Raw genomic sequence first — 25,940 nt, 5'->3', positions numbered from 1 at the left:
TTTTCTTCTTTTTTCTTTCTCTTTTTTCTTCTTTTTTCTTCTTTTTTCTTCTTTTTTCTTCTTTTTTCTTCTTTTTTCTTCTTTTTTCTTCTCTAAACAGCACATCTGACAGAATGTTATTTGGCACCTCTTTTTTCCTGAAGGCCTTTAAAGGAGCTCCCATGATATTTTCAAGAAAAGAAGTCCAATAATTGAGTCACCCATAAGAGAATGAAAATTATAATTAAAATTTATATGGCATATTTCATAAAAAAGAGGCTTCACAAGTAATTGACAAACACTGCTGAAATGTACAGTATCAACCAGAAATGTTCTGAGGAAAGACAGACCAAGTGTACTGTAAGTCCTTGCTCTTGGAGAGTTCCAAATGGCATTTTTGGGCTTTTCAAAGTGAAGACGGGATTCTGTTTTGTAAGGTTATTCCTTGCAAGGTTATTCTTTGCACACTCTTTCTGCTTTAAATTAGAACAGCAAGGAGTTGAGGCACTTGGCTTTTGCTTGTCAAAATAATCAGGAATGATAGGTGAATCGGGACTGAGCCCAAATCAAAAACAAAAGCATGTTCGTATTTGGAAACAAAATGTAAAATCTTGTCTCCTGTTCTTCCTCCCATCCCCCCAACTTTTTCTTTTTCCTTCCATACTTTTGTTTTTGTTGTACTTACTGGTCTGGGAACTATTACAATAGGACTAGAAAAGCTCTGCTTTGCCCCCAGATGTGCTGTGATACTATCTGGTTGGAATCTTCGTTTTTGAGATCTAACCCGCAGAGAATCAGTTGAAGTTGAGGTAATAGAGTAAACTTTTGAGTACTTGACTTTGTTACTTAAATATTAATTTGGTGCTGAAAAGGAGGAGTCACTAAAGGATCAGAGGTTTTGTCTTTTCCTGATTGATCAGTTTGAGACTTTTCATTGCTGCATTAAGCTCAGTATTCTTGCCTTTTTTATGTTAAAGGTGTAACACAAAACTGTCATTAACTGAATCTTCTCTGTTTAATATTTTCCTTCTGAAGAGTCGAAGGACGGGTAATGTACTTCCAGGGTTGTGTGGATGAGAGAAACCTGAGGAATGTGCTGGGTTTGGTAACTTCATGAATGGAAATCAGATTCTCTCTCTGTTTCAATGGAGATTGTGATGCAAGGCCTCCAACAAGAGGAGAAACTGCATACTTGAACAGCATTATGGAAGCATCCAGCAATGCAGGATAGTGTTTGAAGTTCCAGGAACCAAGAACTCCCTTACGTTCCCATGTTTAGTTTTGCACTGCGGTAGTCGACATCCATTGAAATGGCAAGAGAATTTAAGAAAAAGGAAAGCAGAAACTGATTTTTTTTTTTTAAATTATTTTTTATTTTTCATATATCAGAGGTTTCCTAGGAAAGGTTAGTCCTGCAAGAAAAGAAGCAGACAAAATCAGTGATTAGTTATTTATCATCTCGGGATGGTGCAGATGAGGGGAACATATTAGAAAATTATAAAATAATATTATGTAACTGATTTTTGTACTCTTGGCATGTATTTAATGGAAAGTTACACTTACATCTGCTTATACCAAAATTGTCCTTGATGAAGCATATCCTCAATAAGACAGAACAAAATGCATCTTGACATGGGATTTTGAACTCTGGGCTGGGAAGAGCTGTGTTCTACAGGGATCAGAGGGAAAGGGATCTGCATGGTCTGCCAGGATCTCAAGGGGAAAGTTAATTATCTATCTGGAGCACCTAAGCAGAGAAGACATGGTTGGATAATGCACCAAGGAGGAAGAAGTAAGATGTAAGTGCAGCAGAGAAGCAAGTAGTTGTGAAAGCAGGGATGGGATTATATTTATCTATGAGAGACGTTGTGAGGTAGGCAAATAATTATTATGTTTGTTTCACTGAGATTTTTCTGAGTAGAAGTTGGCCTTTGTGCCTTTTTTTGGAAGGTGTTGTGTAATCTTTTGAAGGAAAGTGAATTTGCCTTAAGACAAATAGGAGAGTCCAGTTTACACTAATACAAAGACAGCTCTGTGTGACCACGGAGCAATTTTTCCCGTCAGTCCTCCCAAGAGAGGGTTACATCAAATGATTGATTTCTTATTTTTTAATTTTGAAGGTGAAAAATAGAATATGGTTTCTGGACCATTTGTGAAAACAGTACTTTAACTTAAAAGCCAATAAGAATGGCATGTTTGCTCTCTTTATTCCCCTTTCTGCTATTTGACAGTCTTTTGTAAGACCCCTGTCTAATTGTACAACCTTTCAAACATCTTTTCATCTCATTCAAATTGTATCCATCTCATTTACCTGTTCGGAGTGTTCATATTCAAGGTCTGGATTCTCCCAAACATCCTTCAGGTGATAGTGTTCGGGGATTTTTTGGGATCTGCCTCAAATATTAACTTTCAAGTTGCTCTTCCCAGATTTGAGTTAATGAATAATATAAATGTTTCCTTATGTCCGAATTCAGATAGTATGATGAGTCTGGAACACATTGCCACAGTCCAGCTGTTTTTGTTATAGCTGTGTGCTGCCCATATTGATTAGAAGAGGTTGAAATTCCTCAGGTTTGTCTCTAAGACAATGACCAGTGGTTTCTGTTGTGAAGTTCTTCCTGAATTATCGCATACACAGGGTCTTTTTAAATATGTGATTAATCTGATCTTTAAGAAATGCTCATGTATGATTCAAGATATTACCTTTTAATTTTAAACTACTTGTTTCTAACCCAGGTATGAGTGATCTTCCCTGCTTATAAACACTATGGAAGCAGAACAACATCAGGTCCAGTCAAGTGGGGAGTGGGAGCAGACAAAGCATACTGTAGAACTCCACATATTGTAAGCAAGAGTTATGGTTAGGTTTGGTTGTTGATGATTCTTTTTGGTTTGGTTTTGGTTAGATTTTCTTTTTTTCTTTTCCCCTTGGGGTCTGTTTTGGGTTTTCTTTGTTGTGTTTTCCCTTGTATGGTTTTGGGGTTTTTATTTTTAGGGGGGGAGAGAGAGAGAGAGATGTCACTACTTAGTTGAATAGATTTAATCTCTTTGGAAACTTTTCCAGATACTGAGACTAAATTCTTCCTTACTGCTTCTTTTTCTTCTGCTTTACCCTTTCCTTCCCATCTTCTCACTTGTGAGTGGGACCAAATGCTATGCTTACTTGGCTCATTGTAAATATGGAGTACAACAGCTTTTAATGGAAAAATGGAACTTATTTTCTACCTAAAGTTATGTAACTGGTGAGAAGATCACCCTGGAATGAGAAGCGTTGCTTTATTACATTCAACCCATTAACTCACCAGACACTTATGAAAGGGAAAATTATAAAGTATTTTTAAATTGCCAACACTTGCTACAAGTGAAAAAAATGACATTTAAATTTTTCAAGTCCAGTTCTTTTGCTGAATAAATATTTACAATGCCTGTTTATAATGTCATGTCAAATTAAACTAGTATTTATTTTGCCTGGATGAAAGCCACAAGTAGCCTGAATTAACCTTAAGAAAAATGTTGAGATTGCAAAAATACTGAGGTCAATAAAGCAAACAGTTCTCTGAGGACTGCAAGTGCTGTTTTTGCAGTTTAAGTCCAGCTCTCTTGGATAAAACAGTGAAAATGTCTCTCAGATCAGTTTTCCATTAATAGAAAGTTTGATATTCATGATTTTTTTTTCATGAAATGTAAGTAATAAAATGGTAATGTCTTAGCCTTAATGGTGGAAAAGATCTCGTAACAAGTCCCAGAAGACTATTTCAGGGGGAGCCTGATAATATTTTTTTATGCTAATTCTCATTTTGCAGTGGGAGTGAATGATGTCATCCTGTCTCCTCCCACTGTGTAAACTAAGCTTGTGTCAAAGTGTTGCTGCCTCTTGTCACAGAGAGAACGGTTCACTTAAATGCAGCTGCGGTACTTCTGTGTGATACCTGTCAGAGCCATTCCCAGTGCGAGGTTGGGTTTGTGACCATGATGTCAAGATTTGTCTGTCTTCTTTTCTGTGGATATATTGCACTAAACCTGGGAAATACTCAGAAATTGCCAAGAGGCAAGTAGCTATGAACAGCTTTCTGGGGGTTTGTTTTTCTGTTGTGGGGCTTTGGGGTTTTTAATGCCTGTGTTTTGTTATGGAAATTTGCTTTCAACGTGTTAAGAATGATTGAAGGTAATAGACAAGATGAAAGAAGGTCAGGGAAAAGGGCAAAGTCCAGGTATAACAGCAACCTTAAAGCTCTTGAATAAAATAAGCTCAAAAGTTTTCATGCTATGAAAAATATTTGTGACTCTAATGAGAAGTATCATGACACAAAGTTATTGTATTTAATGATTTTATAGTGAGTTGGACAGAATTGTTCAGGTCTGTGGTTTAATATCTTAAAGATAATGTGACTTGGAAGCACCCTGTGTCACTGGTGGAAAAATTCAGTTCCGTCTTTGAAAGAACTTGTATACTTTCCCTTTATATCTATCCTTAACAATTCAGTAGGAATTGACTAGTGTAGGTCAGGTTGCATGCATTTTGAGGCAGAGAAATATGATTGATTAAAATTCATACAAGAAGAAAAAACCCTTCAAACCTGTGTGAATATTTGTTTAACTATTCCTTTCTCCCAGAGTCTGGAAGTACAGTAGATTTGCAAAGCTGGCAGTGATCTCTTCTCCTTGGTAATATGACACACGTAACATTGGCATTTTAATAGTATTTTATTGCTTACTGCAGGAAGAACAGTCATAGCATAAAATTAAAAGAATATTTCTCTATCTGGATGGTAAAACACTTCGTAGTGCCTTGGCATTAAAGCAGCAATTTCACAACTGTTTCTGTACTGCACATATTGCTCTCACTTTGTGGAAGTGCTTGCCTGAGTCCAATGTGCTTTGTAATGCATTTTACATCTGCATTCTCCTGCAGCCACTGACATTTAGAGGAACCTGTGACTTAGTTATGAGAATGTTTATTAAGAAATAAGCACTTTGAGGGCTTCCTAGCAGATTCTCTTTCATAGAAGGGAAACCTAAAGGTATTTGGGGGAGTTGAGGTGATTTTTCACCCCCACCCCTCCTTTTCTTTTTTTTCCCAGAATTTCATTATTTTTCTTTCTTCCCTATGGTGACATTCTTTTGGAAGGATCTTTCTTTTAATCTTGTCTTCTGGAGCCAATGTGGAGTTTTCTGCATACTGGTAATAGTGGGACGGTGTGTAGTCAGTGAATAACAGATGTGCAGTTCAAGTCAAGCTAACTCTAAGACTTTAGTTTCATCAAAAAAAGGACTTAAGAGAGGATTATGTTGACCAGAGAGGAATCTTGTATGTATTGCCTACACTGAGGGAAGAAACTTTTCTAGTGCTTGTCTTTTTTAAATGGACTTTCTGCTCACTGCTGTAGAATAGTGTCTCTAAGTTTATGCTAACTGTGAAATTCAGACAAAGCTTCTAATCCACTGCAAGATTAACTCTGGCATGCATTTTTCTCTGTCCTAAAATAACATTGCAGAAGTGAAGTTCTGTTTGCCAAATGCATAAAGCTGCAGGTGGAAACTTCATTTCTTTTCAGTGAAATAGCTTTTTTAAGATTCTACCATTGCAGTGTGGAAACAGCAGTCTAATTCTTTTGTTTGTAGCTGCCTCTCCAGTTACTATTTACAAAGAATTGCATTGAAAAAGCAAGTGTATTAGTATTTAGCTGCTATCTGGAAATGTTCAAAGGATTGTCTTCTACAACATTGTCTTCTTTGGGACTGCAGATTTTTTTTCATAAGCAAAGAGTATATGTGGATGTTAAAGTGTTTTAAAATTAAAATATGTACTGGTAATACTCTTTTAAGAGGGCTTCTCTGCCTTGCTATGCAAGCTGAAATTCCAGTGAATTCCTGTGCTCTTTGAGTCCCAAAGTATGTAACTGAGCCTTCAGAGTCACTCTTGCTCTCTGGGGAACCGTGGAATCAAGTTCATAACTTGAAGGAGACCAGTCTAGCCAAACTTGCTTTCTGGTGGTGCAGGTACTTGTGGGAACAGGTTATCAGAGTAAATCTTGCCCTTCTTACCAGCACTTTGCAATTCTAGTGCTCAAATCTTCCCTTCCAGAGGTGAAACACACTGACCCCATGTCTCATGGACTGGGATTTCCTTTCACTGGTACAAGGTGGAAGGAACATTTTGCCTCCTGCAGCTGCAAAGGAACAGAGCCAGTACAGTGACTTCCAGAGCTGTTTGAGAGACTGTGCAAATGTGCTGGTCAGGAGGCTGGAACACAAATTGCTCCCTTTTCCCATACATTTTTGTACTTTCAACTTCAGTACACGTGTGTTTTACTAGGATGAAAAAGAAAATATTATTGCTGTTCTCAAAAGAGTGTTCTTTATTAATGAATTATTTCTTTCATTATTTTGACTTCAAAGATTAAGTTATTGTTGGAGGGAGAATAATAATAAGTAAAGACAATAGAATTTGGAAAGGAAGGCTGATGGGTACTGTGTTTCAGTGTGAAAGCAGTGGTTTTTACAATTATGTTTGTGTTTCATCTGGGGGATCAGCTGCTAAGAAAATTCTGCAGTCAATGCCTTTGGATACTGTGTGAGGGATCTCAGAACACACAGAGTGAGAGATGATGGTATCATTGCAGATGACACTTCATCCAGTACTACAGCAGCTATCTATTCAACTTTGTCTAGCCTCTAAAGTTTTCTTCTAGTTAGGAATCTTCCACTTATTTTTGTCTCTCTCATTATGCCATTATGCCAGTGCCATCCAACATGTATGACTCTAAAGTTCAACACTGTTGTGCTTTACTGATGGACGGAAACATGCTCTAATTGTTATGGTTCTCCATAACAGAAAAGTTCCATTCTTAAAGAACTCAGTGTTGTCTCTCTAGACAGGAATTAAGTACAGACAAAAAGCCTTGTCTTTAAAAATTGAGCTGGTAAGCAGAGCATCCTGCATCTGAGACAGAGATGAGAAAGCAAAGCCACAGAATCCAGAATAAACAGGTCACAGGACATAGTCCACAAGATTGTACTGCCTTATAAACCATGTTTCATTGTCATCTTTCCAGTTGGAGCTTGTACAATTGTTGAAGGAACAGTTGAAGAATAAGTTCTTGGTAAAACAGCGTTTCATGTTTTTGATTTTGTCATTTGACTTTCCAGTTACAGCACAGACGCACATGGAAGTGTGGTTTTTCACTACAATCTCTGTTTCTGATAGCTTTTGCCTATCTTTATGATCTTCTGTTTTACTTTGTTAGAACTAAAAAGAATTTGGGTTTGATCACTTCTTATAAAATTTCAGTTTTAGGAAGTTATTTTTAAAAAAAAGAGTTTGAATGTTTTTCCAGTTTGATTTCAGGGCATTTTTTGACATGTTTCTGACCACTGTGGTTTTCCTACTATTTGAATTAGTCATCAGGTACGGTGGAATTCAGGTCCATTCTTGTTCTACTTTCCAGGATCAGGCCTATCCTACTCTGCTGTCCAGGAAGGGCTCAGGAAACCCTAATTCAGCTTTCTCCTGGTTGCTGTCTTCTTAGGGAAAAAGAATAGGGACCTGACATTTCTTAGGGGACCATGTGAAAAAGCCTGATTCTGTAGGCAAAACCAGATCCAAAACTTCCTTTTATCTACAGTTGTCAGCAATGGAGAAAAGTGGGAAAAATAATTGTTTTGCACTGAGGATTTGTTTCTTTGTTTGGAAGTACTGAATATATTTGGTCTGATGCTGTAGATAGCTACTAGCTAATATTTGTACTTAAGGTAATTATAACTGACATCCCTTTGAGAGTGAATGTTGTATTTACAGTAGACTCCCAAACTTTGACATTTGAGAAAAGGAATAGACTAATTTTATTCCTAGCTAAGTTTGCTGGCTATGCTATGTTACGTAATATGTCTTACTAAGCAGAGCATGTGTTTTCATTTACTAGTGTCAAACAGTTAAAACAATGTAGAGTTATTTCAACGTATCACAGTTATTATATTGCAAGAGCCAAACCTTAAACTTTTGTGCTGTCCTCTCCCCTCCTGCCAGAAGCACCCCTTTAGCAGCTGTAGGGTGGCAGGGCAAAAATTGTAAGACAGGACGAAGTCTTCTGGAAGCTGTGAGTTTTTGAATGTGCAATGAAGCTAGTTTCTCAAAATATCAGAAAAAGACTGAAATGACATGTGGTTTATATGCTACATCCCCATGGTTTACAAAACATCTTTCTGGGAGCTAGTTTTCAAAATGCACAATGCATTAACCTTTAAAAAAATGTTCTTATGAAGAAGGGACAATTTGAGCTAAATTATTTAACTTCATTTTTTGTTGTGTCTGGAAAAAGAAGTGCAAAATTAATTTGGGGTTTTTTTTGTGAAATATTTTTCTTATTTTTAATGGCATATAAGCAACAAGTCCAACAGGAAATTTAAAAGGGATCCTTTATCTGGTGTAATAGGTGTAAAAGGGTCTTCAGTCACTAGATATGTCAAATTTGGCTCATTCTTGGTGAAAGTGAAAACAGTCTCTAAGAATGTAACAACTGTAGCAGTTCATTTAATCAAAGTTATCTTATCATGCAGACAGTTGTGTCCTAGGCTTGCACATAAACACATCAAAACCCAGTACTGTGTCAGGCTTCTGAGTTCAAAGATAATCTGTAATACCAGAATTCCATTTTTATATTGGCACATGCATGGTGCAACATTGCGATGAAACATATGGGTGGATTCTGCCAGAGTTAAATTCCACTGCGTATGAACGCCTCCAAAATGATCTCACTGCTGGGTAATCTATATAACCTTCCACCTCTTCATTTTAATTTTTGTCTTCCCAACTATCTATTTCTGAACCTTATTTTTCAGCCCTCCTTCATGTAATCTTTGGGTATAGCTGTTCCAGAAAGGCAAGCTACATGATTGACTTGAGGGGAGAGCTGTAGGCTAAACCCTGCTGCTGCTCTGGGGCCAGACCTACTGTATATGGATAACAAAGTCTGTGTATCTGTTGGCTGGTGACACAATGGACAATGAGTTTGAGGCTTCTTTGGACTGTTTGGACTCACCAGGTGTGATACACACTGCTTGTGGAAACAAAAACCCCTGTCTGCTCCAGGGGGAAAAAATGGCTAGTAGTGACCTGCCATAACAGCACTGTTCATGCAGCTCCTGGTGGATTTGTTTTCCTTGGGGAAATTCAAGTGCAGACTTGAAATTGTTTGTGAGCAAGATAAATTTGTTGCTGTGGAGCGTTCTTGACTACTGACTTTTACAGAAGACAGTTACTCACTGGCATGGTGAATGTTGGTAAGAACAGAAGCAGGTATTCGTGTTCTGGACGGCCTGCAGCCTAAAATAGGTGCCATTAGCAAAACAGCCCAGTCTGCAGTGTCTTCCCAAATGGAAAAGGGCAGCTGGAAACAGGCCAGATCCTACTCAGACTTGCTTGACAGGCTTTGGTTCAAATGGTCTTAGTTAAAAATTGTTTTTTCTACAATACAGGACAACATGTATGTAGTGCAAATTTGCTTTGTGAGATACATATTTGTCTTATTGTGCTGTGAGAAAGGTGATTGTGAAGATGATTACTGACAGAATCGTGTATGAAACCTTTGTGTGGGCAAGTCCTGGGCCAACATTTCCAGTACTGCCATCCCTCAAAACACAACAATCATGTGCCATTTTACTCTGGCTATATCAACTCTAAACCTCCCCAGTTGAGCAAACCAGTGTGTGTCATATCAAGGTGAAGAAAAACCAGGTCAAGTTTTGAGCTACCAAGTGAATTTCTACTGTTCATGAAGTGGTGATTGTAATTATGGTCACCTGAATTGAATGTTTTTTTGCACTCACTGGTTCACCAAAGTGACATTATTGAAGTGTGGGGGTATCCAGGCAAGGTTATGGAAGGATGGTTGTATCAAGCATATCAACACAGAGTCTTCACTGATTCAGAGCTGCTGAATAAAATGCTGGCAGAGTTGAAGCTCTAGTTATGAAGATTCTAGACCTAAAGGCAGGGAAGTAAGGATTATATTTTTATGAGAGGAAAACTATTTTCCCCCATTCTGGAGGGGAATGTTTACTGCACTTGTTCAGATTGGTAGACAAAATACGACCTGCGTTCTCTAAAATGCTTTAGAGTTGTTGTTGAGGCTCATCACTATGAAATAATCTAGTATTATTTAGAGCACTTTCTGGAAGAAAAATAAATGAGGCAAGTGAATCCACAATTTTTCTTGGGCTAATTATAGCCATGGCTCTTATATAAATCATGTTTACCTTGCACAAACATGTCATCATGGCTCCATGTGAATAAATCCACTTCAATAAAATGCAGCTTAATGAAGTGCCTAAACCTCTGCATGTGATTTGATTTTTATTTATTTTGTGTGTGTATGGGGTATGCTAACAGTAGGGTATCACTGTACATACTTAAAAAGAAATTGTAATTCTATACTCTTTCTCAAGCTGAAGAGTTGATGGCAAAGTGGGTTCTCAAAGTATGAGGGAATTCCTTTTTAAGGTTATTTCAGCTTTTTTATATAGTTCTAAGGTTTTGCATTATTCTCTAAAATCTGCTCAGGAATAACATGATTCAATAGAGTGGGAAAAGATTCTTTCCAATCCCCTGCAGTTGTGGCATTAGTTTATGGATCTATAAATGGCCACAGAGTGCTTGATAGGAGTTTACATAATTAATAGTTTGGGAACCTGGCCAATTTTAAAGGACTGAGAGTGTATGTGGGATAACATTATTTTTAAACTCACATTTGGAAAAGACTTTTCTTCTTTTATCAGCTGTTTGCAATATCTGCTTTATATTAATTATTCAGTTTAATTTTGCTTTCTGTGGTGTAAAAGTCTGGAGTAATTTTAGAGCACATAAAATTGTAGTCGGTTCAAAAATACAAATATGTATGCTTGAAATGTCCCAGAAGATCGTTTTCTGACTTTGAAGTTAAAACATTTTCTGGAGATTTAGATTACCTCATTACCACAGTTCAAGCCTCTACATGAACAAGAAAAATGCACACTGAGAAAATGACAAGACTTTCAGACCTTATCTCTTATCGCTTTTCTTTTGAAATCTATGTTTCTGTACAACATGAACAAACATACACTGAAAACAAAGGCATGGGTGCAATAGTCTGGAAGTTGATAAGAAATTGAGCTTTGCAATACAAATAATAGAATGAAAACTCTACTGTCTGACCTGAACATTTTGGCAGAGTTCCATTCTGTGGCTCACCCAAACACTGCAGTAGTTGGATTAAATGGCAGGGCAGAGTTTTTATTTATAGCACAGTCTGCAGTTTGTTTCACAGTCAGGGAAATGGCTGCAGTCAGGCTTAAGAACCATGAATTTCCTTAGTTTGATGAAGAACTGACTCAGGTAAAAGTGGAGAGATTTTCTATTCAGCTTTAATCAATAGATCTTCTTTTGTCATAAAGCTAATTAAGAGACATTTACTGTGTGAACATGACTATGAAATTGCTCCACAGTGACAGCTCATCATTTGCTACTTTACAGATGAGCACCAGCTTTTAGCTATGATCTGACAAGCACCAATCCTGCATCTCTTCAGCATTCCTTCCTGCTCTTTGGTTTAGTTACAAGGAACACAAAAACTGGCAATTCTAATAGAAATGTCTTCTTGCTTGGTTGGTTATTAAGTGCTCCATAGTAGCTGATACATCTGATGTGACTTGGTATTATGGAGTAGGAGTTAATTTATGTCATTTGTTAATTGAGTCTGAATAAATATAAATAAGATTTTTTCCCCCAAAATATTAAAATACTAATTAAGTTGAAGAACTTCTTTTGAATTGTTGGCAGATTTGGGGATTTTTGCTCCAACAAAAAATCTGTAGTCAGCTTGCACACAAGCAAGCCACTAGTGTGATTTCACCTGGAGTCTCTAGTACACTGAGACATGCATGTGCACACAAAGGCAGTGTGGGATCTTACTCATATTTAGAAAATGCATTACATCAAAAATTATCTGTTTTAATCTTTCACACTTTCATCAATCCCCTGTACTCTCACGATTTTTGTAATGTGGTCAAATGGCAGTTGATAAAAGCATTAGTATGTTGTTAATGTACAGCCATGAATTCTTAGAAAGCAGTTTCTTAGTAATGTAGCAGATGTTTATTGTGTTCCCTTTACACTCAGAAATACTTACAGCAATTAGCAAGGGAGATCATATGCTATTATTATATTTATTTGAAGGCAGTGAGAGGTTGCAGTATTAAGGATGTAGAAAAATTACATATAGGGAATAGATAATCTCATTTATGCCCTGTTGAAATTTCAGGCATTGGGAATAATTTTTTCCATGATCTGGCCTTTCTGGATTTTTTTCCAATAATTTGTTTTTGTAGTATTAAAACACTTGTCAGTTGTCAAAAATAACTGGCACAGGGAAGACCATCTCATTTAGAAACTCTGAAGTTGTGAAGCATTATTTATGTGCTTAATACACTCTTAAGTCAGAGAGCATTCCTTGGGAATTAATGTAATCTACTGGATACTGAGTTACAAGATCAGTAATAAGAGAGACATAACTTCCTACATACCATAAATTCTCCATGAGCATTTGGATAAATGCCTGAGAGAACTACGAGTAAAAATGCAAAGTCAGGGCTACAAAGATTGCTTAGCTGATGGTTTTGTGAATAGATGTATGTGCCCTTATCCCACCCTAGAATTTTCATAAACCTTCCTATTGTGTAGCTGATACTATTCTTTATTGGCATTTATCTTTAAATGAAGCACTGGCTGGCGAATTTATTAAAAAAAAAAAGGTAAGTAGAGACATAGAATGATAGGTTGAAAAGAGAGATAACTTCCTGTAGCTTTCCTTCATCTCTGTAGATATAAGGCAACATGGTGAAAATACAGCAGGTGATGTAACAGATAAAGAACTTGGAAATATAGTCAGAGAACATAATGAACCCAGAACATATGCCCTGTCCTGGGTAGGAAGGGTAATATGTGGGAGAAAATATGAAACACCTTCAGTATCAAAAATAAGTATTTGTATGATCTTAATACTCACTTAATCATAGACATAGCATTTATTTTACACGTATACTTACTAGGCTGGGTGTCCATTATTTTCTGTAATCCACTGATTTAGAACTATTTACTTCATATTTTAGTTTTCTTAAGACGAGTTAACAATGCCTCTGCTTCACAATGTGTTCATAGAGCTGAGAAAAGAATTTCTGACAAATTTAGGCATCCAATAACAATACATTCTAAACTTATGAAGTATTTATCATTACTTTTTTTAATTAAAGATGTACTGGCAATTTGTTGCTTCTTTTCTCCGGATGTGTTTGGACTATAGAAACTTTCCTTTGATCACTGCAAACTCAGAATGTGGAACAATATAGAAGATTAAAAGGATCACCTCTGATTTTTCTTAATCAGTTGGGGTTTTTGTTGGGTTTATTTTAGAGTAGTAGTAAGAAGCCAGATCATCAGTCTTGAGATCTGTCTCATCTAATGGTGCAAATTGAGATACATTTTCCAGCTGGAAAAACTATGTGCAGTTGGAATCAATCCTTATAGGACTGGGTTGTATCCAGCAAGTGTCATAGACATGTGTGAGAACGTTCAGTTTGGAGACCAGCAACATAAGTGAAACCACTTTATTTTGACTGCCCTTTTGGAAACACAGGGCAATTTTTTAAAATTTACGTTTTGCTTCTTTGTTTGTGTCTACAGGTTTCTAAACCAAAGGGAAGTAACTGGCTAAAAACTGTGTTGACATACTTGACTCTATTGACAAGCCAAAATCATAGTTGTCAAAACACAATAGAATTTCATATTTCAATACTGTTTTGTTACTGACAAAGTTTTCTTACTCTTTCTGAGTTTAGCATTTGATATACACCAGTGCCTAAGAATTCTTATGTGTGCTTCAGATATTTAATTACTTTATCATCTGTCTGCTTTTAAAAAGTGGGAAATTTATTCCAAAATTAACACAGAATGTTGCAAGCATCTTTGCCAAGTGCCATTCAGAGCTATTAATCCTTGTTCTGTTTGAATTCCTGTATGTCTTGGGTGTTATTAAGAGCAGAGAACACAGGTATTTTGTGTGATCAATATGTGGGTTGCAATGCTGGAAGTGGAAAACCACTGTGACTTCAAAAAAAGGATAATCCCATTCCATTTCCATATTTTTGCTTATTATTTTAAAGATTCTTGCTTCAACTATACCCTGAGTAGTGGGGGGACTTATAAACAGAATGTCACCTATTTCTGAATCTGTTTCAAAGCAGCTCATTATGGACAGCTCATCTGCTTTTATTTCCCCAACCCAACCCAAGCTCTTCCCCAAGTGTACACAAAGCACAAAACATTCTCCCTCACTGAAATGAGTATAGGAATTATACTGAATGTTGCTCAAGAACCAGAAAGAGGACATTGAGCAATGTCAAAGGGATATCAAAAGGGACTTTGGACTTTCAACCAAAAGTTAAAACAACTGCTATTCTTTGAGCCCAGTTTTCCATCTGTCCTGTAATGCAGGAATCCAGTCTGCATATCTCCAGTCTGACAAGAAGGATACCTATGGAAACTGTGCCAAAGTTGAAGTCAATGATGTTCACCCCTTTCCCATTGTATGCAAAGCCAGGAATGCATTACAGAAGGCAGAAAGCTTTGCCAGACAGCCTGGCCTTGGTAAATTTGCTCTGGCTGTTCCGTATCACCTTCGTGTTCACCATGTGAACTTGTAGGTGTGACTGCTCCTGGTGACTGAGGTTAGGGACAACAGCTTGCAGTTTCCTGGATGCTCTTCCTTGCCTTTACTCAATCAATTGCACTGAGATATTTTTCTCTTCTTATGTAACAAATTAATCTTGCTTTTCACTGGAAATTCTCTTATGCTTATCCATTTGCTGAAAAGACCATGCATAACTGGATTGTGCTGGAGATAGGAAGTAGGATACTGGAATTCACACAGAGCCCTGAGAAGAGCAGCCCTCCTTGAGCTTAGATGTACAGAACAAAAGTAGTTGCCTTCAATTGGAAAAAATAGTCATTTTTACAAGGAAATATAGGGCTGAAACAGACTTCCTGAGCTCATTTTGACCAACTTGTTCTTATTCCTGAGACAGTTTGTTCCAGAGTGTAACTTCCTGTATCATTTTTCCAGATATCTTCCTTGCTACAGTTTGTCACTTCACAAACATGGAGCAGAACTAATTTATACCGCTTTTCCTCCAGGCTTTGTTTGTTAGCCATATATATTTGGATACTGTCTTCATATCTATCTATGTACTTTTTCTCTAAGGTGAATAACTCCTATTTCCTCAGGCTTCTTTCCTAGGTAATATACTCTGTATCTCTAGTTATTGAATTTGATTTTTTCCCTGGATTTATCAAAACAGCCTGTTTTTCAGTGCTTTATGTACTTATCCATTAGTGATAACAGACCTTTTTAGAAGTGAGAACTAGTAATAAATGGTCTGGGATCCATCTCTTCGGATTTAAAATAGAGAAGGTAACAATTTTGAAATATATGTGGACATGTTGGGGATTCCAAGACTTATAGATAAATTTACAACTAAATAAATAATAATAAAAATGGTTGGAAGTACATGCTGATTTCAAATCTATTCTGTTTCTATAGCTTATAACTCCTCCTAGATGTCTAAATACTATCTTTAAGCAGTTTTGTCTCTAAAAAATAACCATGTGCTGAATCAGAGAAGGAGGTAAAACAAAGTTAGCTTTGAAATCATCTGAGCCAATGTTACAGAATACTGAGCTAAAGACTTGCTCTTTCAATTGCTTGGATTATGGCTAATAAGGTAATATTTATCACAGAAAAGGATTTCACTATACTGCTACCTGTTTTGTTCTATTAACACAGATAAACATGCAAATTTCAATTTATTACTGCTTGAGGTTTTTTTAACTGTTGATTTGGAGCTCCCTTATTATAACACAGTAGAATTTATACCTTCTTACTGTTGGTTATTTAGATATTCTTCTTTTGAATGATTGCTCCCGAAGTGTTTCAAAAGGTACCCAGATGGGTAGACACAAAGTGAAAAAAAATTATGTATTATGGTGTAATAAATGGTGATCACATGTAAGGAACAGACCCCAGATTTTCTGTAGGAAATTAGTCCTGACTACAATCTATGTAACCTGTGTAGCAGATTATCTGTGCACTCAGGAATAAACACTAACATCCTGGATTGTAAAGTGTAGTGTCCTCACTCTTCTCACGGAAGCAAAGGTGACTTCAGTTCCAGATAGAGTTTTTTATTATGCCTTCAATTTTTGAGTCTTAAAAATTGCAGTGATAATTGTATATGAAAGGTGGCTTGAGGAAGTGGTGACGCCAAACACTGCCTGCCACTGAGTTGGTAATGGCAGTGATAATGCACTGCCTGCTCATGAACAGAGTTGTAAGAAACTTCCTGCATTAAGGTCCTTGGTCTTTAGTACCAATTGCTTCAATACATTTGAAGTTTATGAGCAAAGCCAGTCCAACAGCATTTGAATTCTTCACCTGCTCAAGTTCTTAGTATTTTGTTGAGCTTTTCCTACTGAGGAGAGGTTGTTTAAAAGAGTCTCTGATTTTATTCAGCTGATCAGCTCTAGAATATAATCACCTTGTATGAGGCCATGTCCTAAGACCACATTTCTCTTTTGGTGTTTGCACTGGCTGGTGCTCTTTAAAGTCTTTAAAAAAAAAGAGATTTAGAAAATTTGTGAGTCTCTCCTTGCTCCCCACAGTCTTCTGCTTACCTTTATTGAATATATTTTTGCAGAATCTGTCAGGTTCTTTGGCCAGGACACAGTTTTCTGCATAGCCCAGCCTGGGTGGAGTTGCCTTGGACTTGGTTCCTTGGACAGGAAAAGGAGCCAGGATGGGAAAGACAGCTCTTCTGGACAAGATGCAGTCACTGTCTCATCTGCTCTGTCCAGGTGAAATTACATCCAGAAAAATACATACCAGGCCAGTCTGGATAAAACAACAACAATAAAGAACTTTGGGAGTCAAAGTTCTCTTGTTCCTCTCCAGGGGAACAAGGCCCTGGAGAACCTAAAGACATCAGACCAAAATTAATCTTTATTCTACTACAAATAAGTTATCAATGATCTAAATTGAAATAAGGGTTTCAGGTTGTTTTACTGACAAGTAGTTTTTGTCTTGTCCTTTTAAATTTGTGTGCTGTTAATTTTAAAACTGTTATCTATCAAAAATTATTCAACTTGAAGGAGTTTCAAAGGGCACTATGTATTGAAATAATGAATAGGCTTGGTTAGGATAGGTCCCTATCCTTCAAAAATGTTGAATTGTTTAATGTTGAATTTTATAAATTTTTACCATCAAACACCAAATTAAGTTTACTAACTGGACACATAAAGAAGCTGAATTTTCTAAGATTTAAAATAAAAATTAAACAGAATCCCACAAGAGGAGCCAGAGTCAGGTTTTTTTAAGTCATACCATAGAAGTTTACAGATGTCTAACTCCTCTTCCCTTTTCCATCAGAGCTGCAAGCTTGATTATTTTCAAACAGTTTTCTTTCTTGTTTTCAGTTTTGTTTCCTATTTTAATAAATAATGAAAAACTACCTGCAGAATGAAAGATGAAATTGGGGATTGGATCACTGAAATGGCATCCCAGGTTTAAATCCAGACTGTTTTCAGCTTTACACCCTAAAAATAGTGACAGTTACTTTACTAAGCCAAATAAAATTAATTTTAAACCAGCATGTTTAAGGAGCCTTGTGAAGGAGATAGTGATAAAGAGAACTTCTGAAGACAGTGATTTGAGAACTTCAGTGATGTTCTTGAATGATCTGAAGACAGGTGAAACAGATGGCAACATAGGAACAACAAATTTCCTTTGTGCAATGATTTATGTATCTCCATAGAAGCTGGAATTGTTAATAACTATATCTTTCCCTCTGCATTGACCTAACTGGTCCTAAAGTACTAATGAGTACAGCTTATTAACTCAGTTCTGAACTGTAGTAATCACTAGAAAGGAATTTGCAAAATAAGTTTTAAAACCTTGTAGCTTTGTAATATAAATGCTATAACAATTGCCTTTCAGAAGTATATATTTAGTTTATAACATTAAGGAGCAGCATATTTCTGACTAAATTTGCACAGCAACTGGAGGAAAATCTTCAGTCACCTTGAAGGAGTGCTGTGAGCAAGGACACAGAAAGGGATGGGACTGACCCTGTCCCCTCACAGGGCATCTCCTTTTTGGGTCACTACCTTCAACTGGACACCAGCATGGAGAAGTTTCCCTACTGCATATTTCAGCTACTGGTACTCCTCTAGTAGTGAATTTCTCTCATTCAAATTACTAAAATGGTCCCAGATATGAAAGAAATATGGAGAGAATTACAGTTTATGCTATTTTATTTGCTGTATGCATTCTGTTAGGAGTGTTGATACACCTAAGAAAAGTTGCCGTCTTTGAGATTTAAGTAGTTTGAAGATGTAAATTGAGAGCTGAAGAGTTAGGTTTTTGTAGATAGATATGGTTGTTTGTGTGTTACACAGTTAACTGCTGTGTGTTGACAGACTATTCTGAAGCAATGTTAGACTTGTGTAAGCATAATAATACTCTGAGAAAAAACAATTGGGGAACTTCATTTGCAAATGACAAAACTACATGCAAGGCTGTTAGCTCATCCTCCCCTAAAAAGGTATGCTTGGTTACCCTCTTCATATGGCATCTACTTTCATCATTCAGAGCATTTGTGAATGTGAACTTCATGGCTAGGAGCCTTAGTGTTTGATGTAATCTGTCATGAGAAAGGGTCAGACATTGTCCTCAGTTACATGACTGGAGGATACAAAGACAGATTTTCTGCAGAAGTGCAGAGTAATTTGGCAAGAGGCACTGGACACAAACTGGAATATGGGAAATTCCAGTTAGATATTAGGACTTTTTTTAAAAAAACAGAAGTATGCTAAGCACTGAAACAGATTACCCCAGAGATGTTGTGGAATCTGTGTCCTCAGAGGTGTTCAAGACTCAGCTGGATGTGGCCCTGAGCAACTTGAGGCCTGATTTGAGCAGGGAGTTGAACTAGATGACTTAGAGAAGTTCCTTCCACCCTAAATTATTCCATGATTCTGTGGCTGTGGCTGCTTTAGAAGTGTGTCTTGTTTATTGTAGTACATAGAAACAGAACTATTTTTAAATGTTTTCCATTTTAAGATACATTTGGGTTGCAGCCAAACAACCAATATTTCTCCAGTTTGTCAGCCAAAATAAATACAAAAATATAAAAGAGCAGAAAATAAAAGTTTCATAGTTTTAGATTATCACTGAAAACTTGCCTGGTGGTACTATGACACCAGATTTGGAAAAATCAGAGCACTGCCGTGAATTATTTGAATAAGTGAGGTAGTGCTTACAAATAGATGGTGCTCATATATTTTCATAAGACACACTTCATTTGTCTAGCACTCTGGGAGGCAGTGCTGTGTCTTGCCTTCATGCCCCTTAAAATCTTTGAAAAGATGGAAAATAAACAATTTCAATGTAAGGCAAAAGGAATTCTGGCAACAAAGCCAAATTTGCTGTAAATCACTACAGCTGTATTCACCCTCTAGTTTTGTAGGGCAGAGTTCAAGGATCCCCACTCTATGGATAAAAACAGAAAACAGGACTGTATTTGATTACAAGAGACCATGCACTCATAAACTGTGCAGTAGACTCCTGGTGAAAGTAACATCTAAACTTTTAAAGTGTCAATATTTTTTTGCTTTTGTCTTCTATTGCCTATACATTCCAGCTAGCCAAACTATGCTGCTTCCAGCTGGATTGTCCAGGTCATTGGTAGCTATTTTCTTTCTGAAGAGTTGGTGGTGGCTGGTTCTCTTATGATGCATCTGATTCATCAAGCTGTTTTTCCTTCTCTCACAGGATAGGCAGACTCCTTTCCTTAGAGGGATTCCAAGTGCTCTGATGCACTTAACTTCATGCTTTTACTTCAGATTCACTTTGCACAGTTTCTCCTGCTGATCTTGGCCATCAACTGACTTTTGTTGAAGAGAATACTTGCACATCAGTGTGGAATTTCTGTTGGCAAGCATGGAGGGAAAGATTGTGTTTCAGCGGTAGCTATAGATCTCAGAATCTTCCATTTGGAAATGGTCTCAATGTAAAAGAATTACATTACAAATGCAAATACTTAAGACCGGGGTTTCACCAACAAATGCCAAAAACTGGCACAAATAAATGGAATTAGAGGGCATCATTCGAGTCTTTCATCAAGGAGATGCAGGGGAAAAAAGGTCTCCTGAAATTCTAATACGAAAAAATAATTTTCTCAAAATCAAATAGATTCTTATCACTGTACTTTAACAGTTAAGTTCCTATGACTTCCCTTGTCCATTCAATCATATTTAATGAATATTTATCTGAGTGGTGACTAAAAGAGATATATCACTCAGAATAAGAATGCTTTCCTGGTTAGTTGTTCAAAACATTGTGAGATTAACACAGGTGAAATCTATATTGCTACTGGCTCTTGGGGCAGTCCACATCTACCAATATCATTTATATATCATTTATATCTTCATCGCTCCAGGCTGACCCTCTCTTGACTAGACTGGCAGTGTCTGTGCAAGTAGGATTGAGCTCTCCTTGTCCTTGGTTGCTCCACTTCTGCTCATACGCTTCCAGAAACTGGTCATTTATTGTTTTGCCAGTTAATATTCGTCCCTCATTTTCACTGATTCTGGAATGCATAGCCCATGAATAGGAATGTGGTTTAGTCATATGAGGTGTGGAATCCATGTTGTTGCTTTAGCGGTTATTTTCCCTGAAAAACTCTCAGCTAAGTCAAATTTAAGAAGGAGATTTGTCTGCCTTGCTCTTTGCTGCTCTTTGGGTCAGGCTTCTTGAAAGACAGGTCCTGCTTGCCTAACCTAATCTTCATTTATGACAAGGTCATTCACTTACTGTATGAGGGAAAGGTTGTGGATATTGTGTACCTTCAACAAGGCCAAATGCTGGATCCTACATCTGGCTCATGACAACCCAAATCTGCCTGGTGAGAAAGGATTTGGGTGTGCTGGTCACCAGCAGCTAAACGTGAGCCAGGGTGTACCCAGGTGACCGAGAGGCAATGGAACCCGAGCCTTTATCAGCAATGGTGTGCCAAGCAGAACCAGGGAAATGGTCACCCCCCTGAACTTGGCACTGGTAGGGCTGCACTCTAAATCCTATATTAAGTTTTGGGTCCCTCTCTACAAGAAAGATGTTGAGGAGCTGAAGCATGTCCACAGAAGGGGCACAAAGGTGGTGAAGGGACTGGAGAAAAAGTCTTTGAGGAGCAGCTGAGGAAGCTGGACAAACAGAGGCTCAAGGGGGGACATTGTCTCTCTCTCTACAACTGCCTGAAAGGAGGGTGTAGGGGCCAGGTGGGAGTCAGCCTCTTCTCCCAAGTAACTAGTGACAGGACAAGGGCAAATGACCTCAAGCTGTGACAGGGGAGCTTTAGAGTGGATACCAGGAAAAATATATTCACCAAACAGATCATGAAACATTGGAACAGCCTGACCATGTTTGAGGCACCATCACTGGAGGTATTTGAAAGTCGTGTAGATGTGGCTCCTGGGGACATGGTTTAGTGGTGGACTTGACAGTGCTGGATTTGTGGTTGAAGTTGATACCTTGATCCTTGGTGGTCATTTCCAGCCTAAATAATTTTTTCCTAATGTTTTTTTCCTAAACTCTACAGGGACTCTGCAATACTTTTCACCATCCAGACCATCACTGTACTTAAAAGTAAATTAGAGGAAAATTACCTGCCCTGTCAAGACAGGGTGGCGAGGACAATAAATTATTTTTTTAAATATCAAGTGCATCTCCTTTTATTCTTTTTTGCCTTATTTTTTTTATTTTTATTTTTTTAAAAGACATTATTCCTGATTATTTTCTACTAGAACTGTCCTTGATTTTAAAAGCTCTCTTGGTGGTTTTGATATGATAGCTATAAAAAAGAGGTCTAAAGGGTCTTAAAGCTGCTACTGTTTTGGGATCCCGTTTAAGCTTTCTAATTGCAGAAGCCTCACTGAGAGTTCAAAGGCTTTAACAAAATCAAGACTCTTTGTCACTATAATTGACTGCTTATGAATTGTCATAATTCTGTAATTTGGCACCATAACTACCAGCACTAAACCCACCACATTATTTAACAACTGTATCCATCTATCTGAAATCAGACCCAGTTGGATATAATCTTGATATAGAATTAAGTCTTCAAATTGATGTGAAGTATAACTGAGAGATACCTGGATACAATTGTGGGGAGAAAATTGTTTAAATTATTGTAAATTTAAAATTAAATAGATCTTCATTAATTTATTTTTTTTTGGTAAACTCAGGTTTAAAACTGATTAAGAACTATGCTATGGAAATCAAATTACCATATTTGAATTAAATTCTGTAAGTCTTATTATATTCTTAGACAAGAACACTCAATAGAGACCAGGAGACCATCATTTCAGTAATGCTTAATGGATTTTGAAGACTCCATAATTTAAACAGATGTAGCTCACTGTCAGTCAGAGATAATAATCCTAAGCTTTGTTACCAGATTTTACTAAGTGCCTTTAGGAAGCCCATTAGAGGTATTTGAAGTGTGTTGTGTTTTATTCCTGGTTTGTACTACCTGGAGCCCTGTCACTATTCAGAGTTGCACATTCTCAGCAGTCTTGTGTACTGAAAATAAATGAGCTAGGATGTCATGGAGATTAGAGGTAACTGCCACCCTTTTCCCTATGAAGGTATTGCACTGCTGAGAATGCCAGAGATCTGAGTTTTCTAGAAGCCTTGCAGTCCTCTGGAACCTGGCAGAGTTGCCTTTGGAAAATTGTGACAGTTTCCTGGCTGAGTGATTTTTCTTGATTAGTCTTTAGATAAAGGAAGGGAGGCAGATGTTTTCCATCAATTTTACTTGTACGCTTTTTTATGTAAAGGGAAGAGGCATAAAGTGTTGGCTTCAGGCTTTACATTCTCTGTGCAGACAACTGCAGATGCTCAAATCATCTACTAAAACAAAGTGAGGGTTTTGGTCTCTTGGCAACTCTAGTCATTAGAATTTCTCTAAAAAAAAGCAGGGTATGTTGGGGTGATACCAGAGAATCAGTATGTACTTGTCTAGAGAAACTTTGAATATCAGTCTGCAATTACAGAGAGAGAGAGAGAGAGAAAGAAAGAGAGAGAGAGAGAGAGAGAGAAAGAAAGAAAGAGAAAAAGAGAAAAAGAGAAAAAGAGAAAAAGAGAAAAAGAGAAAAAGAGAAAAAGAGAAAAAGAGAAAAAGAGAAAAAGAGAAAAAGAAAAGTTTAGTATTGCTCTATCCTTTTATTTAATGATATATTATTTATCATTTATCTAATAGTTTCATTCAGGATTTAGTTTCTGAAGTAAAATGATTGTCCGCAAAGTTCTTTTTGTTTCCTGATAAGTTAGTTTCAGCCCTCATGATTTCACAGATGCCTGAAAATCTGCTGGGGATAAAAATTTATATTTTGAGACTGAGAAGAGAAATAACAACCCAAAATGTACTAGTCCAGTGCTGGTGTTGTAAGTTTGGGGGAAAGCCAGCAATTTAACAGTTCTGAAAAATATGATAGGCCTAACAGTACCAAGGGAGTATTAAAATTGTACATACCAAGGAAGGAAAAGGAAAAAGCTAATCCTCCCTTACCCCACCAAGAAGAAGCCAAAACACCAACTTGTAGTGTAAAAACTTAGTTATTCTGCTGTGAAGTCATTCTCTGTTGCTACAAGTTAAATTTTTGTAGATGGATATACAAGATGTTTCTTGCTTTATGTGCTGTTCCCCTGGAAAGCATAAAAATGAACATTTAAAAAGAGTTTCTTCGTAGTTTTGAGTAAAGTATTTATGTTAGTTAGGTGTCCTGGTGTAATTCCAAATGCAAAATTACATTTCCAGCCCAATGTAGGGGGAAAAAAATGTAGAAGATTTATTTGAATTTAGTTACTGTTTATCCTCTACCGTAATTGTTGAGTGTGATTAACTGATTAACTGAATTTTACAACCTCATATTTTCTACTAAGAAGCAAAAAAAAAATCAAACCAAAAACTTGTACATTTTTCTCCTATGGGTCCTACATATGGTTAATAATACTATAACTCTTGCATTTAAAGGAAAAAATACTTGCATTTTTTCCACTTACTTCATGCATGGTTTTACCACTGCGATTGTAGATGTTAAAGCAAATGATAATGCTAAACTAGTGGAAAAACAGTCATGTTGGCAACCACTATTTCACATGACTGTTAGTTTACTTTTTAAAATACACTGTGTTTCCAGGAGACATCACCTATAAGAAATTTTTCAGTTGCATGCTATTAGCAAATTAAACATATTGTTATATTGTCGTGTTCTATTACTGAACATGTGATTGCAAGATGATGCATTCTGATCTCCTCTTCTTCACTCTTTCCCCAGTGAAAAGGCAGAGTCTGAAGGTTCAGATCAATGCAACAGATGACACTGTTTGCATGAGGTATCTTCGACCAAGTCAAAGCACCAAACTAGAAGGTTTTGTCCTGGGTTATGGAAGCAACTTCTTTTCTAATCAGTACATTCCTTTACCTTCAGAAGGAAAAAACTACATAACAGAACTTGGTAAGACATACTTTCTTTTCATGATGTTCTTGTAATGAATTATGGGAAGAGACTGAGGAGAATATGAACCCTTGGTTTGCTGAATTTTCTGTTTTATTGGGGTATTGCTCAGGGAATATTTGTGTTTGTTTAAGGCTGCTGTCAAGAATTTCATTGGAAAGTGGCATTAGCAGATCCTTCAAGGAGAACCACTAGTTCTTGCTGTTTGGAAAAGTTTGCTTTCTAGTATTTGTTTTGGGAATTTTCGTTTCACTGAGAGACTCTACTGTACTTGAACATATCACAGATCAAATGGGATGGTTTGCCTAAAGATGCAGCTATAAAGTAGAATACGAGGGAAATGTACATGCTTTTAACAAATCATAGAAGAAGCAGTGAAAGAGTCTTGAGAATTGTGTGGTTGATTCCTTTTGACAGAAACATTCATATCAAAATGATGCCTCTTCTTGTAGGGATCTGCTCCAGTATTACATGTTAGAGATTAACCTCTAACTTCCATGTCAGACATTACTGACGGAATTCCATGAGCTGTTTTATGGAAGAGATTAAACCATGTCAAGAATTCTATATCCTGTTATCTGGAATAAGGAGAAGGAAAAATAAATTATTAAAGCATTGATTTATCAGAATTTGACCTTTTGAGAAATCTGTTAAATCCTTAAGGATTTTCCTATTGATTTCTTTAAAGTTTTCTAGCCTGAAATGAATCAATTTACCCTCATCATTGTAATGCTAGTGGTCTTAGGGTAAAACAAGGGGGAGGAAAGGATGCATGAGCATAAAAGTAATAATTGCCATGTTTTTGATGTGGTCAGTTAGGGACATTGTGAGTGTCTGCTCCAGGCTGAAAACTGCAGAATAAAAACTGAAAAAATAAGATGTTAGACATGGAATAATTAAGATATTAGAGACTGATAGGATCACTGTGGCAAAGGTTAGCTTTCCTTTTCATCAGTTGATACTCCTGGGATCTCTTTATAATTATATCACCAATCCAGTGTTTGACTTCATAACCATCACTTAAACTGGGTCTGGCTTACCTGATTCATCCTATGTGTCACTTTTGAATCAGTTCACTAGGAATGATGTACAGGATTTTCTGGACTATACTGTGCATTAGGCACAACAATGCTTGTTGCAGGAGTAGTGAGGATTAATATTTTCCAGGTATTCTGAGATCTTAGGGAAGAGCAAAAAAAGGATTGAATGTAGGATCATCATGTAAGATCATTTGCACTTCCTATTTAATAAAGCTTTTATACCTGATGTAATGTAAACTGAAAGCTCAAGGTCACCTGGAATTTCAGGT

General features: G+C 37.0%; 1 protein-coding gene across 23 annotated transcripts in view; it reads left to right on the top strand.

Moving 5' to 3' along the window:
• Positions 1 to 3,834: 3,834 nt before the first annotated feature.
• The window catches only part of ABI3BP (ABI family member 3 binding protein), a 135,277-nt gene continuing 113,171 nt past the window's right edge, over positions 3,835 to 25,940 (top strand). For all 23 annotated transcript variants that reach the window (XM_015624788.2, XM_015624997.2, XM_015624980.2 and 20 more), the window contains exons 1-2: positions 3,835 to 4,027; positions 24,452 to 24,631. In XM_015624788.2, the coding sequence (XP_015480274.1) occupies positions 3,949 to 4,027; positions 24,452 to 24,631 (259 nt within the window). In that variant the 5' untranslated portion in view covers positions 3,835 to 3,948. The remainder of the gene's footprint in view (positions 4,028 to 24,451; positions 24,632 to 25,940) is intronic.

This window comes from Parus major, chromosome 1, assembly GCF_001522545.3.
Source record: "Parus major isolate Abel chromosome 1, Parus_major1.1, whole genome shotgun sequence".
NCBI lineage: Eukaryota > Metazoa > Chordata > Aves > Passeriformes > Paridae > Parus > Parus major.
The sequence above is the reverse complement of the archived record's forward strand: the minus strand, read 5'-3'. Positions and strand labels throughout refer to the sequence as shown.